The sequence below is a fragment of the Herpailurus yagouaroundi genome, unplaced genomic scaffold (genome assembly GCF_014898765.1).
Source record: "Herpailurus yagouaroundi ecotype Mexico unplaced genomic scaffold, PumYag 159, whole genome shotgun sequence".
Taxonomy (NCBI): domain Eukaryota; kingdom Metazoa; phylum Chordata; class Mammalia; order Carnivora; family Felidae; genus Herpailurus; species Herpailurus yagouaroundi.
In genome coordinates this window covers 45,314,490-45,330,300 of record NW_024412400.1, presented here as the reverse complement: position 1 = coordinate 45,330,300, position 15,811 = coordinate 45,314,490, and the positions used below count along the sequence as shown (strand labels likewise).

At 34.7% G+C, this 15,811-nt stretch overlaps 1 protein-coding gene across 3 annotated transcripts in view; it reads right to left on the bottom strand.

The window, feature by feature from the left end:
• Positions 1 to 648: 648 nt before the first annotated feature.
• TSC22D2 (TSC22 domain family member 2) overlaps positions 649 to 15,811 on the bottom strand; it is a 53,902-nt gene continuing 38,739 nt past the window's right edge. For 2 of the 3 annotated variants that reach the window (XM_040480473.1, XM_040480474.1), the window contains 2 exons: positions 8,720 to 8,771; positions 649 to 7,731 (listed from right to left, as the gene is read on the bottom strand). In XM_040480473.1, coding sequence (XP_040336407.1) covers positions 7,471 to 7,731; positions 8,720 to 8,771 — 313 coding nt within the window. In that variant the 3' untranslated portion in view covers positions 649 to 7,470. The remainder of the gene's footprint in view (positions 7,732 to 8,719; positions 8,772 to 15,811) is intronic. The other variant, XR_005792143.1, reaches the window with a different exon arrangement.

Sequence of the window (15,811 nt, the reverse complement as noted above, 5' to 3'; positions counted from 1 at the left end):
AAATGGTTTTGGGGCACAGGGAGAACTCCTACCAGGTCAGACTGTGAGCGACAAGCAGCGAGTGGAAGTGGAAGAAGTGGAAAGGCAGAATAGGCAGCTGAAAAAGCAGGTGGAGGCTTACTCATTTATCATTTATTTACATATTAAGCCTGTATAAACACTGGCTGATGTGATGAAGTCCAAGGAGAGGGTGAAGGAGAAGAAAAATAGAGAGGGAAAGGGGGAGGGGAGAAGGCTGAAAACGGTGAGACCCAGGGCACCAGGGAGGACGTTAGCAGAAGAGACAAGAAGGAAACACTTTCTATTTAATTTTATTTCTAATTTATTAATTTGTCATTACACAAACAATACATGAATGCATACTCAAAAACATTGAATATTACAGTTAAAGCTAATGCACTCCACCAAACTACTATTAACAGTTTGGTTAGTATCCTTCCAGACCTTCTCTATACATTTTTATAATATACAAATAGGTACTTAGGAAGTACACTATACAGTATTTGTGTGTGTGAATATATGTGGTATGTGTTTTAAAATCAATGGTATCATATGTATTGCATGTGTTAACCGTTTTTTCCCCAAACTTTGAAAAAAATGTATTGTATCTAAGAGATCTTTCCATGTCAGTAGGTGTATGAATCTTGCTTTTTTTTAATTGATGCCCAGTATTTTATACTGTTCCAGCCTCTTGATGGGTATTTTGTTTTTTCCAATTTTATTCTATTACAAAGTTACAAGTCACATCTTTGTACAGGCCACCCTGTGAACACAGAATGGGAGTGTGTTTCATTATAAACTGGAAATGTTGAGCGACAGGGCATGTGAATTTTACATTTTAATGGATACCAGTCGACTGCCTTTAAAGGTAGCTGTGCCAATTTATCTGTTTTCCCACACTCTTGCAGGCTTGTGATTTATAGAGATTTTAAATATTTGCCAACTAGATTTGAGATAGCTTCTTTTTATTGTGCATTTCCCTTATTTTGCTGAGTTTGGGCATCTCTTCATAATCTTAGAAAACTTTTTGCTTATCTGAATTTTCACAGGGAGATTTCTACAAGGGGTATGTGACCAAAAAGCAATAGACTTGTCTAGCTTGTCTAGCTGGAATTAATTTTTGTGAGCTAGAGATCTATTTTCTCTCCCCAAATGGTTATGTTGTCTCAGTATTATTTGTTGAATAATCCATTCTTTTCCTACTAATTTGAAATGTTACTTTTATCATTTACTCAATACATAGTTGTTTCTGGATTCCAGCTCTATCAGATTTATTTTTGGCATCAGGCACCTGAGTTATTCTTAACTTGGTTCACTGAATGGTAGCTGGTTTTGTCAGCCAAGATAATGAGTGTGTTGCTTATAAGACAATAGATAATATAACTCATTGACACACAAATTCTATTCTAGTTAAGTTTGATTTAAATCAGTTCCATTATCTACAAACTTAAGAGTATTAAAAAATGTGTAAACTTCTCTCTCAGATTAGTTCCTTTTTTTTTAGGGGACACCTCACAGGCTCAATTATAGAGATAGGAGGCTTTTCACCAAGTCCCCTCTTTCTAAAAGTACTGTTTGATGTTAAAGCTTTTTGGTGATGTAAAGTTGCTTCCTGGCAATGTCATGTGGCAGGGCAATATTACTGTTGATTTACATGAACCTTTCATTCAACAGATTATATGACATTCACAAACTATGACATACACTTTGAATAAACAATGGCACTTTAGTTTTTACTTCTACATGGACCATAGCTCCTGGAGTGCACAAATCATGTCCCATTTATCTATCTCCAAACATCTATTACAGGGTGCAGCACCTGAATTGAAATAGAACTAAAGTGCATTCCAACGGTGTTTCTATAAAACAAAAAATAAAACCCAAACTTCTCAAAAACAAAACCTTTAGGGGATTGACAAAGTTACACATAGTCCTTTTTTCTGTCTGATTAAATTATATGTTATCTATTTTAGTAGAAATACTGGAATAAGACACTGACCTGATAAATTATTTCACGCCAAGTGTGGGGAAAATATTCCCTTGTTGTCCATGGACTTCCTCAGGTATGACCTATCTCTAGATGCGTTGCTTGCCTGTGAAATGAGGATAAGAACTGTGATCTGGAAAACAGTTGGATTGCAGTAGGCAAGACTACTTTACAGTTGTTATATAGAAAAATGAAAAGATAAAAACTTTTTATATGGGCCAGTAGAAGTGTGGCATTTGCCTTGTTTTAAAATTCAGTTATTTTTATGATCTAAGTTACCACACCTCTTTCTTCCTTCTTTCAAAGGGATAACTTTGGCTTCTGTGGGCAATGTCTTAGTCCATAAAGTTAGATGCTGTTTTATAGCTCAATCTATGACAACACATCATGGAAGAATTCTCAAAACTGCCTAATCTATCAGGTTTCCTGGTAAGGAGAAGAAAAAAATAATAAAGCTAACTCATTATGTTGAACAAATTTTATGACCAAGTAGACTGTATCAGTGCAAAATACCAACTTTTTACTTTACCATTACCAATCCCGAAAGGCTGTCTTACTTTTATTTATGATGATTGTTAAAAAAAAAAAAAAATGTCTATGACCTGTAGCTTGCTTTGTGTATGTGCCTCACTTACCATTTTTCATCTGTGAACATAGCATGCCATACCAACTGTAGCCCACTAAGGAAATCATTAAATAGCACTTGTACAGTGATATTCTCCACTGACAAAGGAATACATACATTCAAAGAACAGATCTCGCTATCGAAATTCTGTGACTTGGCATAGAAGTACATGTAACAGAGTTGCATCCTAGAATGTTGAAAGGGTGCAAATATATGTCACTAAATAATAAGCCATTAGGTTAGTATTGCTAGAAAATAGAAACATGGGTTACTAGGCTTGAGGCAGGAAGGGGTGGGAGAAGAGATTATTTTGCTTAGGCAGGGGACTTACAGGGAAGAAAGAAGCCTTCTGAATTGAACTGTGTCGAAGAATGAAAAGGTGAAGCCAACAAAACCTATTTTGACTTGGGTTTCAGTATCTGCAATGGGGCCAAAACTCACATTATCCTTCTTGGGGAAGGATAGCCTTGAGGGACAGGATTTGGACTCATGCTCTGGGACACTCTAATTCTAGTCACCATAAAGGAACTAAATTTGGTTTACCTAGAGGGCTGAATTTACAGAGGCATAAATGTGAAGCCAGGGGTCTTCCATTCCCCCTACCCTTTTGCTAAATTCTTGAAATTCCTTTAAACAAAGACTTTCATTTCACTGAAGTATTATGGCTGTTGGAAGGAAGAGTTTGACTAAAACATTCTAAGACATAGGGTTCTCTGATCTTTCTTTGGAAGCAGAAAGAACAGACACCGGATGTTGGGAATGGAATGTTCATTGTAGAGGGGATAATGGTATAGAAAGACCCAAGACAAACTTCCTCATGAGCATCACTAACCTGCCTATTTATCATTTTGTAATTTTGCCTATTCATTTCTGGATTATTGTACCTCCTAAATTACTTCTCCACTTCCAGTTTCAGCCCACCAATTCACCTCCCATTGGTAACTAGAATGATTAATTTTTCTAAACTGCTTATCTGGTCACAATCCCACTGCCTAAAATCATTCGGGAAGTTATTTTTGTTCTCGCTGCCAACTTACTATGGTGAGTCAGACTTTGCCTGAGTCTGTCTCCTGGGAAACAATTCTGTGGCAATTCAAGGAGTTTTGTTTGTGCTCTCCTTTAAACTTCGGGGCACTGTTTCCTTATCAGGTGTCATCTCTGTGAGGGAACCTCCCCTGACAAATCCATCTTTGTATGTTTTCACTATTGCATTGTACATGTTGGTTTGTCTAAGTCCTCAAACTGTGAATCTTTAGACCTGGGCTTTGTCCTTTTACAAGTATTGAAGAGAATTGAGTCAAGTCACAAGGTGCCTGCACTGAGCCTCCTTTAAAAAAATTAGACTTCAGATCATCTGAAAAATTTCCCCCCCAAATTAGCTGTTATTTTATTTCTAGTTCTACAGAGGTGAATTTCCATCTAAGAACAGGTATTTTAGTTACTCTAATCTTAAGGACTTCCCCCAGATCTTTTTTAAAAGGTCTAGGAGTGACCAGTTTCAATTTGGAGAAACATCATCTCTGAGCTGTGATAATTCTTTGTGGATAAAGACAGTTGTGATTACCTATCTCTGGGGACTTGATGGCAAAGCATTCCACCTTAATACTTCTACTTATCCCAGAACATTTATAATAGAATTGAAATATCCAGCTATTTTGAACATACAACTATGAGTTAAAGTAACCGCATGTTTAACGCCTCATAAGCCTTTTTTGGGGAGGGGGTGTAGCAAGCTGTAAAATCACACTGTTAACTACCTAAAATAAGTTCTCTTTGGGGAAAGTTCGGTTTGTATTGCAGACATATTGCCATTATCAGAAACGAATTCTTCACCTAGGATTTTCTGGTTGGTTAAGGTAAACCAACAGAAAACCTGTGTGGCACTTTGGTCTACAAGAGAAAATTACAGATGGCATTCCTGTAAGACTGTGCCCCCCAAATTGGCATCCCAATAAATATTCCAATTATGTGCACTAAGAGACCTTAAATCTGAGGTCAAACTGAAATTTACTTAAGATCTAAACAAACCGATCACTTGGGGTAATGTCTCGATGTTGTTCTCAAATACAGTGTATTTTATTCTAAAAAACAGTTAAGCTTTCCCACCTTTAAGTCTGTCCCTGACTTCGGGGTGAGGGCGTGCCTCAAGAGAGTAGGTGTGGATGTAAAGGTTTCCTTTCACAGCTGTTTTGGGGGTTATGTAAGGGGAAGGGGGACCCAATGGGAAGGAGAAGGGTGGGAGAGCAAAGGACGAGCACTATTGTAATTTTGCATCTTTTGAACACCGCACCATGAGTTATCTTATGTCATTAAACTGAAAAGTTTATTAATATTTAAGGCTCTTGATACATATTGTCAAATTACTTTCTAGAAGTACACAGGAAAGTTTGCCTTTCTACATTAGGTCCTGCTATTTAAAAGACAAATAACAATTCATTAAATATTAATTTGCATTTCTTAGGTTACTAGAGGCTGAAACTTTAGAAACTGCCATTTATTTCTTCTGTGAACTACCCATATTTTCTACTGTGGTGGGTTTTTTTTTAATGCAAAAATAGTAATAATTGCTTTTAATTACCATTTTAAATTAACATTATCAATCATTTCCTTTGTGCCTATTATTTTATGAAGTGTTTTTCTATCCCAAGAACCAAAATTTGTATTTTCACAAAAATCTCAGCCTTTTCGAATACTAGTTTTTCTCTGCCAGTTTTAAATATCACACTTTTTTTGGACTTGAGGAGCACACCTGGTGAGCCTTGTGATTGACATTCCAACACGGAAGTTTCATTTCCTAACGCACTGGTGGTGACTCTACTTAGAATCTTGTTCCACACCTACAGGATTACTTCTCAAGCTTATGTCCTTAGTTCCTTAGTTTTTTCCCATATTATTCATTAACATTAAAATTTTGTTTATATTCAACAATGTATCCTCCAGCACAACTAGAACATAAAATATTTGGTAATCCTACATACACCCCAATTTTATGCATTTCCTTTGTGGCTAAATCTGATGAAGTTTTAATTTTAAATAGACAAAGAACAGTTATTTATCCTCTTTTAACAACGCAGAGAGCTAACTATTGGTTTCCATTAACTCCTGATTAGCTAGCTGGCTATAGACACACAGCATGTTAAGTTTTCTACAGGCACCTTTCTGAATTCAAGTAAAAGTTTTGGTAGACAAGGATTTCTTACTTAAAGGTCACTGACATAATATGAATCTTGAGTACAAGTATTGCTCACCATTCTTGCATTCTTTAAATTATTTTACTTTGAAAATTTAAGAACTATCATTAAATCATTAAGAACACAGGTTTTCATTTAAGGAATATCTTGAACTGTGAAAATACAAATCTAATCAAATTAAATTTTGAACACATATAGAGCCAAATATTTCAACAAAACTGCAGTTTAATTTCAGAAAATGTGTTAAAATATATATTTATACATCAATTTCTGACATACACTTAATGTGTTAGTATACACAAAATGATGCTTTCTCTTGAAACTGTATTTATGAAATGTACATTTTAATTTAAATACTCAGTATACACTGCACTTAATCTGCATGTTGCATTTATTAAATACATTAAAATCTGCAATGTAACAAAACGTTTTCTGCATACGAAATTCAAAACACCATTTTAAATGAACAAAAGATGGCTCACTTCATTTTTTTTTTTTTTTTTTTTTTTTTTTTACAACTAGTGTATGGGACACTAGCTCAGCTCCACCATACTACCTGTTCGTTCTTTTATTTGACATTGTTCACAGACTAGTACATATTACAATAAGAGTGCTGGATAAAAACATGAGGTACGAAAGTGGTTCAAAGATTATAGGTCATGCAGATCATGCTAGACAGCAAAGAAAATTGTGACCGAGAAAACACTAAATAAAAATACATAAAGAATGTGCATTATAAAAAAAAACTCCATTACACAGCTTTGCTTCTTTGGTTACAAAGTAGGTTGAACAATTTCACAGCTTTTTATTCCCACCCGAAAAAAGAAAGTCATACGAAATGTCAAAAAGCAGAGGAATCGTGGCAATTTCTCTATTAGAAAGTAGAAACAAATGAACAAAGTTTTCTTCATCAAAATAGCCCAATTATTTATTATATCACAATAACTGGTGACTACCTGTACAGTTGCACTATGTTCTTCATACTTACACTATACAAAATTTACATTCAAGCTGGGTCTTTACTACTGAAAATAAATACCGAAGGTAAATTGCCATTAGTGTTAGAAATATGCCAGGATTCTTTTGTTCAATTATTGCCTAAACATTTTATCTATTAAATGCAATCCTGTCTTTCAAATCCTTTACTGATACTTATAATTATTCAAAAAAATTAAAAAAGTTCTGTGACATTGTTCATGTACATTATGAAAATAGCAGCCCTGTAATAAATAAAACACAAATAAATGAAAACTTACGTAGGCAAATGTTACTGATATTGAAAGAAAAGTGGCTCTTTAGATGAACTGTTATTTATAATGTGCGAGGAAGGCTCAGGGTAAATCCACGGGTAATAGGAAACATGGGAGAGCCACCAAAGCTCTGAAAAGACCCCACTCATGCGCACCAGGTAAAATGCAGACTCGGCTTGCTTTAATAAACCCCACCTATTATTCTCCTTGTGTACTGATGACATAAAACTGGACATCAACAGCGCTGCATGACATCTCAAAGAGAGGAAAAGCTCCTGTAGAATGATTGTCTAATACTGAAAAGGCCAAACACACAACCGAAGCATGGCTACTTGCTTTCGTATAAAGTGGAAAGAATACCAGTGGCACACAAGGATAGATTGCTTTCAGTTTTTTTCTTAATGAGGCAAGAAAGCTTTATGCTGAGGAGACATTCGGCTGCTGTGGAGGTTGCGTTGGCTGCGGAGGCTGTGCTATCACTGCTTGTTGTTGAGAAGTGCTACCAGGATTGGCCTGTTGGGCTGGGAGTTGGGATAATTGATCATTGTTTGAAAGAGATTTTAACAGTGCATTTTCTCGTTCAAGTAAAGAGTTTCTTTCAACTAATTCTTTTATTTGTTCCTTTAGAACTTCCACTTCTTCTCTTACTGCATACATCAAATGGCTTTTCACCAGATCCTGTGAAAAACAAAATTAGTAATGTCACAAAGAATATAAGGGAAAGGTGTTGCTATTTGGTTCTGGCCTACCTGGTGCCTTATAAACATGAGGCATTTTTATATTAGTTCTTTTGCTCTTGCTTTTAACGTTTCTACTGTATCTTGACTGGCCCTAAGGGAGATAAGAGTGGAAAAAATCCAGTTTCCAACTAGGCAGCTAGCCCAGGATTTCTTTTCAAATTTTGGAGTGATTTCCAAAAATACTAGGCTCCTTAAATTGTCAATTATAAGCTTAGAATTAAAAAAAAAAAAAAAAAAGTTTAAAATCACATGCTTAGATGTTAGACCAAGAGAACAAAGGATATTCAAGTGATATTTAACTAGTTCTAGCACTTCTTTAAGAGATAAGGTGCCTACGATTTCCAACTCTAAAATCTTAAAGAAAAATAGTTTGAGACTAATGGTCCTTATTTATAGTCTATAATTTTAATAAGCTTGAATCAAAATATTTTATATACAATATGAGCAGAATATCTTTAAGGGGATAAAAAAATTGATAGTAATAGCAGAAATCAGAAACAGATTCAACATGAACAGGTCTATTCATTAGAGATGAGTAAAACAGCATCTATAAATGGATGACAAAGGTTTCTAGCTGAAATTTTCATTTTAATATTCTTTTGTCAATAAACTATTTTTGATGCTGGAATATTTGAAGGCACATAATGCATTCTGATTATGTATGCCCCTTAAAATGGCCCTGATTTATCAGTGGTAATGCATGAAATGTAAGATGTTCAAATGGGAGAAATAGTAACTCCACTGGTATTTCTAGGCTAAAAATTCTCAATGTTTTTTTAGTAGTTTCAATTAAATGTCATTATATAAAAAATATACTTTGGTCATCTTGGTGTAAAGAATTTAGGTGTTTTTCAGAATTGATAAAAACCAACTGCCTCCTACAACAAACAACCTATAAAATGAGAGCACTATTAACTTTTACTTACCATTGCTTGTTCTATTTTGTTGTCAATGGCTACACCACCTCCCCCAGATGCACTGGAAAAAATTAGAATATTTCATTAAATTATTCTAAAAAATGTAACATCCTTTCCAACTCTTAAAATAATTAAAAACATTTGTTTTACTTAAAACCAAAAATAACTTAAAGTAGCTTAAAAGTCTATTCTCAAAATTTCAGTACTCAGAGCTCTCATTTTGAAAATGAAGGATTTCAGTAAGTACAGGACTTCTAGAAATCCTTTGTAGTTCCAACATTTCTAATTTCCCTATGACATACATACACTACTTTAAAGTAATTCCCTATTCAGGAGTTAACTCAGTGAACTTTTAAAAGGGTAAATTTTGAATGAGCACTACACTCTCCACATCTTTTAAACTTCATTTATTAACTATATATTCTAATTGACTTTCATGTGGAAATTCCAGTAGTCACTTACTGCATTAAAATTCAGATGATGACTTTTCTTCTAGAGATTTTAATTCTGGCTTAAAAATTTTCAGAACTGGCTTCTAAAGGGCCTTTGGGCTGGTTAACAGCGTTCTCAACATTCTGGCAAACCTACATACTTTGATTGTAGGTTACTGGCTGGTAAAAATCACCTACGAACGTATGTGGTTTAGACCAGTTTTTCCTGGAAATAATTTGAAGTAATCTAGCTGGTAAATATATCCCAAGGTCAACCTTAGCATTTGTATGATAATTACACAGAAGATTCAGTAACTGTCCTCTTAACTAGTAAGAACAGTAAAGATCTATATCTTTTTCTTGGTATTTTTGTAAATTTTGAAGAACAGTCATTAGATTTTCATGTAAAGACAAATCTGACACTTTAATCTACTTTAACAATACAAAAAGAGATCTTTAAACAATTTTGATATAAAACTTTGCAAAATTACTCTTCATAAAGTATACCCTAAGAAAATTTAGATGCTAATATATTTGAACACTTTTATTTTAGATGATGTAGACCCTCAATGTTCTATCAGACTGAGGCGCAGAAATATCCCGTCTTATGTAGTGGTGCCTTTTATATTGCAATCCAAGTAGATATGGTTATAATTCTGGTTCTACTACTCACTACCTATGTGACCATCAGCAAAATAAAGTATTTAACTTCCCTGGACCTCCTTCCTCATCTGTAAAATGAAGGGGTGCTTGTCAATGCCTCAGTGGACTTTCTACTTCTAAATCCTTGAAACTGAATCAGTACATGAAAACATTAAACTTGTTTATCTGAGCATTAACCACATTAATTATAGCATACTCTTTCACTTCTTGCTGCAGCTATTTCTAAGGTGAAACAGGCTTTTGTAGACCCAATAACTAGAAACGATATATATAGATTGTTAATAAATAATTATACATGTTAGGCTTTAAATGCTTGTAGAGCTATGCAAAACAAAGTATGGCTATATGTAACTATAAACGATAGAACAACTATATAAACCATAAGGCTTCGGTGTAAAGTTCAGTTCAGAGACCACTTGGATATGGTCACCAAATATTGCCTACAATTTGCAAAGAAGACATTAGCATTACTTCTAGGCATTTAGATTAGAGTCTATCTGACCATCCTAGATTGTACTTTCTATATTTTTTATTTCTATGTCAAGGAAAAACTCTATTAGTTTTAGTCAATTCTTGATGTGAATACATGCAAGCCTTTTAACACATCTGTTTTAAACAGAACACCTTCAATGCTAACTTTAACACCAGTTTTACATATTAACAAGCAAGCAAAACAAAACAAAAAATAAACCCTAACCCCTAAAAAGGGTTTATTACTTTTTTTTTATGATTAAAATAATATTAGTAAGTTTCCAAACCATTCCCTTAGGCTAAGGAATAATTATCATCCTATTCTTTGCTGATATAATAAACTCTAATCCTGACTCAGACCTCTTTTACAGCAATGGAGGAATAAGTCTGCAAAGTATAAATGGATATGAAGATATGTGTCCCTTAAAAGGTATTAATATCCCAATTTTGTTAAGCATTGTACTTAAACCAGAGTTAAATCAGTCACAGACACAATTACTATCACTACAGCAATCTAGTTTGAGGGCTGTTTTTAAAGAATTCTATAACCTATGGCAGTGGTTCTTAAACTTTAGCACACACCAGTCATCCAGAGGACTTCTTAAAACAGACTGCTGGGCTTCACCTCACTTACTGATTCAGAAGGTGTAGGGTGGAGCCCAGGAATGTGCATTTCTAACAAGTTTCCAGGCAATGCTGATTCTGCTACCTGACAGAACATACTTTGAGAACCAATGGTTTACAAAGATGAAAGTCGTAAGAGAAAATAAAAAAACCTAATTCTATTTTTAAAACTTCTTAACCTGAATACAAAACTTCTTACCCTTCATGACTTTGACCCCTGCCTTCTATGGTCTCCTTTCTTCTCACACTCCATCTGGCTGGCCAATTGTGTTATGTCTTACATAACTATTTACAGTCTGTGAAACATATGTTCTCTCAGGTTTCCATGGCTTTGCAGAACTGCTCCCCGAGCTGCAAATGCTCATGCCTCCAATTCATCTGGCTACCTTTTACTTGTTCCTTAAGATGCTCCAGTGCCACTTCTTCTGTAATGCCTTCTGATTTCCTAAGGCAGAACCAATTACTCCATCTCTCTTACGGTTCACCAATCTTCACAAACTTTTTGTACTGCATAACCAGGAAAGCAAAATAGTGAACTCCAGCTCCTCCACACACTCAGTGTGTGAATTCTGGGAAATTATTTAACCTTTCTAGAACTCAGGTTTTTTATCTAAAATAAGAATTATATACCTCAATTCATAAAACTCCTGTGAGGATTGAATGAGTTAAATAATACTGCCATTGTTAGCTCCTATCAGACTGAGTTCCTTCAGAGAGGTTCTTTATCTTTCACCTGTATGAAGAAGTAAACTCAGTGCTTGGCACATAGGAACTCAAGTGCATACTGAAAGAGTAAATAGGATAGCAATTAGATTTGAAACAATTACCGGTTTATGTCAGAAAGCCATTAAAATATTTTGAGTTTGAATAAATCAGTAATTCTCAAAGTATGGTCACTGGACCAGCAATATCAGCATCATCTGGGAACTTGTTAGAAATGTAAACACTTGGGTCTACCCCAGACCTACTGAATTATATACTCTTGAGGTGGGACCCAGGAAATCTATTTTAACAACTCCTCCAGATGACTGATAGAAACTAAAGATTTGAGAAACTGATTTATAATAAGGATATCAACATGGCAGTCTTAAACAATCAAATAGGAGGGTATTCTATTTAAAAATCCCTGAACATGGTTTAAGACTATTATTTCAACGAGGGTTTTCAATGAGGGTCACAAGTTGTTTTCTACCATATTCAAAGTCAACATAGTGGTTTGGGCTTCACATTCTTAAAAAATGAAACTGATCAACAAAAGGAGAATGAAAAATTTTCCTTTATTTGCTTCCTTGACCTAATGTTAAAGTATTATGTCTTGTTTTCTTTTTTATAATTGCATTCACCACACTATAACTTGATGGTTAACCAGTTTCTGAACTTAAGTTACCAAGACTTTGTAACTATTCTGGTAAACTATAAGTGCTATAGAAAGGGATAATTTTTAAAAAGAAACTTTCTGTTTGCTATGGGTCACTCTTTTAGAATAAAAACATATCATGATTAGTATTTACTAGAAGAATTAAAATTTGTGGGTATTGAGGAAATGGACATATAGACATATAAATAATAAAAATATCTTTTATAGGATGATTTTCCGCTAAAACTACAGCACCCCCCCCCAAAGAATCAAATGAGCTTGAATTTAGTTTTTTTTTTTTTTTTTTTTAAGATTTCATACATTTTTAAGTAATCCCCACACCCAACATGGGGCTCAAACTCACAACCGTGAGATCAAGAGTCACAAGCACTACCGACTGAGCCAGCCAGGAGCCCCTAAATTCAATGGTTAAGTAAATTACAATTATATTCACAGGAAAAATAAAACTCAATGTATCAAAGGTACAGCAAGACAGCCCGGTTCAAAGCTGTTCATATTTAAATTCATCCCAATTGGCTCCCCACACCACAGCTTTTCTTCCCGGGCCTCCTTACTCTTATCACAGATTACTTGGCAACCTTACTGAGAAGAGGCCAGATATGAACCTCTGGCTTTGCAAGTTCCCTACATTTTCATCTTTATTAAAAGGCTAACTGGGGTGCCTGGGTGGCTCAGTCGGTTGGGCGACCGACTTAGGCTCAGGTCACGATCTCACGGTCCGTGAGTTCGAGCCCCGCGTCGGGCTCTGGGCTGACAGCTCAGAGCCTGGAGCCTGTTTCGGATTCTGTGTCTCCCTCTCTCTGACCCTCCCCCGTTCATGCTCTGTCTCTCTCTGTCCCAAAAATAAAATAAAACGTTAAAAAAAAAAAAAAAAAGGCTAACTGCCTCACTCACGCTCTCAGCTCAGTGACTGTACAAATCATCTCCAGTCTCTCCTCTCTAAAAATTAAAATCCATGAAGGCAAGGTTAGGCTAACTGGATCTCACTTTTTAAAAAACTCTTTATGAGAAATCAACTTTTTTCTTTGTCTTTACTAATGTGGACAGAGACATCATGGCTACTTGTTTAAAATAACAACAGAGCAAATTTCTTCTCTTACATCTTGACTTCTTTGCTCTTTTTCTGTTCTCCCTTCAGCACAAATGCTAAATAACAGAGCAACAAGGTAGAGACAAAGAACACTTAAATGACTGCCCACTTTTGCAGGCACACATTAACTTTAGTGAGTCCTTACTGCCAAGCTTGAGAAACAATCTCATTTTACAGTTCAGGAAACTGAGGCCAAGTAATTTACTCAAAGATACAATGCTACAGACAGAACTGAAACTAGACAATGTCAAAACACATGCTTTTTCTACCTTGACAGTACGACGGTGTGAAAGGAATAAGCAACTATCTATTAACCTAAAAGAAATAACAGACTTATGTATATTATAAATGCTTTAAACTATGTACCAAATGTCATTTGTGAAAGCATAAGCATGGATCCAAAGATTAAACTATGTGCATAATACTATATCTTATCTAGCACATTCCTAAAAGAAGATGAGCTCTGAGAACAAGGGAGGTAACTTCTTGGAAAAGACTCAGTGATCTTTAGACAGCCAGTATAGCTTACCTATTTACCAAGAACTAAAATGCTCTTTTCCTCTGTTAAGAAAGCTGAAGAGATCTTAAGCTCATATGTATCTATATGCAGAAAATTATTTTAAAAATTACCTTTTGCTAAAAGACCCTTCTAACTTTCTGTGTTGAGTCACAATCCCAATTAAAACTCCACTATAGGAATTCCCCAAACTGTAAAATCAAGTATTTTATAAGAACTTCTTTGATTGAGTTGGCAAATCTGATATACTCATGTTCAAGCCCCCTTACCCAAAGAAGGTAATGATTCTTCATAAACTCCCAAGTAGAAGCTACAGTCTTTCTTAGAGGCTAGTCCTCAAGAATCATGTACTGTTTCCAGTAAATAATCTACAACCTTCACCCCCCCTCCCCTGCCAATAAGCTCTAAAATATCATCATTACTACTAAAATGGATTAATTCTAACCTGGGGTAATATCTGACCTCTTTTCTAAGAAACAGGTATCTGTATTTTTTAGAAAGAAAACTATCAAATTGCTGATTGCAAAAAATGTATCTAATGAATGTACGCTATGAAAGTTAAAAAAAAATTCATCACTCTTCTATAGGAGGAATTTAAAAATATTTACAGCTTAACACTTAAGAGCAAATAACAATTCTCCTTCTGAAAAAGCCAAAATAAGTAAAATTCATGTAAACTTACTCTATGGCCAAATGCAAACTTCTGCAGTCAGGAATAAAACTATCAGACAAAGTTAACAGTAAATTAAGCTAAGAACTAAAAAATTTTATGTATTCTAATTAACTGACCATAAGTTCTCTATCAATATAAAAACAAAAATCTATTTAATTTCATTATTAAGTTCACAAAAGGCCCGATGAAGATTTTTATTAATAACACAAAATAAGTGATTTTTGTGCATGATAAAAGCTATTTATTATTCATGCTAAACAAGCAGGTAAAATGACTACTCACAAAACTAAATGTTATTATTTTCTCAAGTAACCAGTCTTACAATGGTGCAAAAGTTTTTATCAAAGAACAGTTAAAAACTCAGTTAAATATTTATATAAAGGTATTTGTTTTTAGCATCTACAGAAACCAATTATGTCCTTAGCATATTTTACATTCATCTAATTAACTTAAGGTCAAACTCCTGGCCAGAAATGAATGTTTAAAAAGTAAAAAAGAATACATGCTGTGGATTGTACCAACGTCAATTTCTGGGCTTTGGATGCTATACTCATGCAAGATGTTACCATTGCAGGAGGGGGGCAAGGAGACAGGACACATACCACTGGGTGAAAGAGTACATGAGACCTCTTTGTCCTTTTTTTTGTTTTTTGGCAGCCTCTTAGGAATCTATATTTATTTCAAAATAAAAGATACATGCACATGGTAAAAAATAAATTCATAAAATTCAAAAAGGTATGCAATTAATACAAAGTCTCTCTTCTACCTCAGACCCCCTTTGTCCAGTCAACCATACCATCTGTATACGGTCTTTAAAAAAGCCTATTTAGGAAGAACTTCTGTAATACTTTGGAGTGGGAGAGGCCTAACTAGATGCCTCAAAATATAGAAAAATAAAGAACTCTGTCAATACTTTCACTAAAATATAAAGTACTTCTACAAACCTGTAAGATTAGAATAGAATCCCAATTAGAAAAACTGGGTAGATTTCACAGGCACAGTTTAAAAGACATGAAAAAAACTCAAGATGTCATTCATAATAAAAATACAAATTAAAACTATAACATAATACCATTTCCCTAAACAGACTGGCAAACATATTAAAATTTAATACACTGTAAGTGAGACGGTAGGAAATGGGTCTTCTCGTATAGTAAGTCATATACTGGCCCTTATAGAGAGCAATTTGCTTATATCACAATTTTATACACACACACACACACACACACACACACACACACACACACACACACA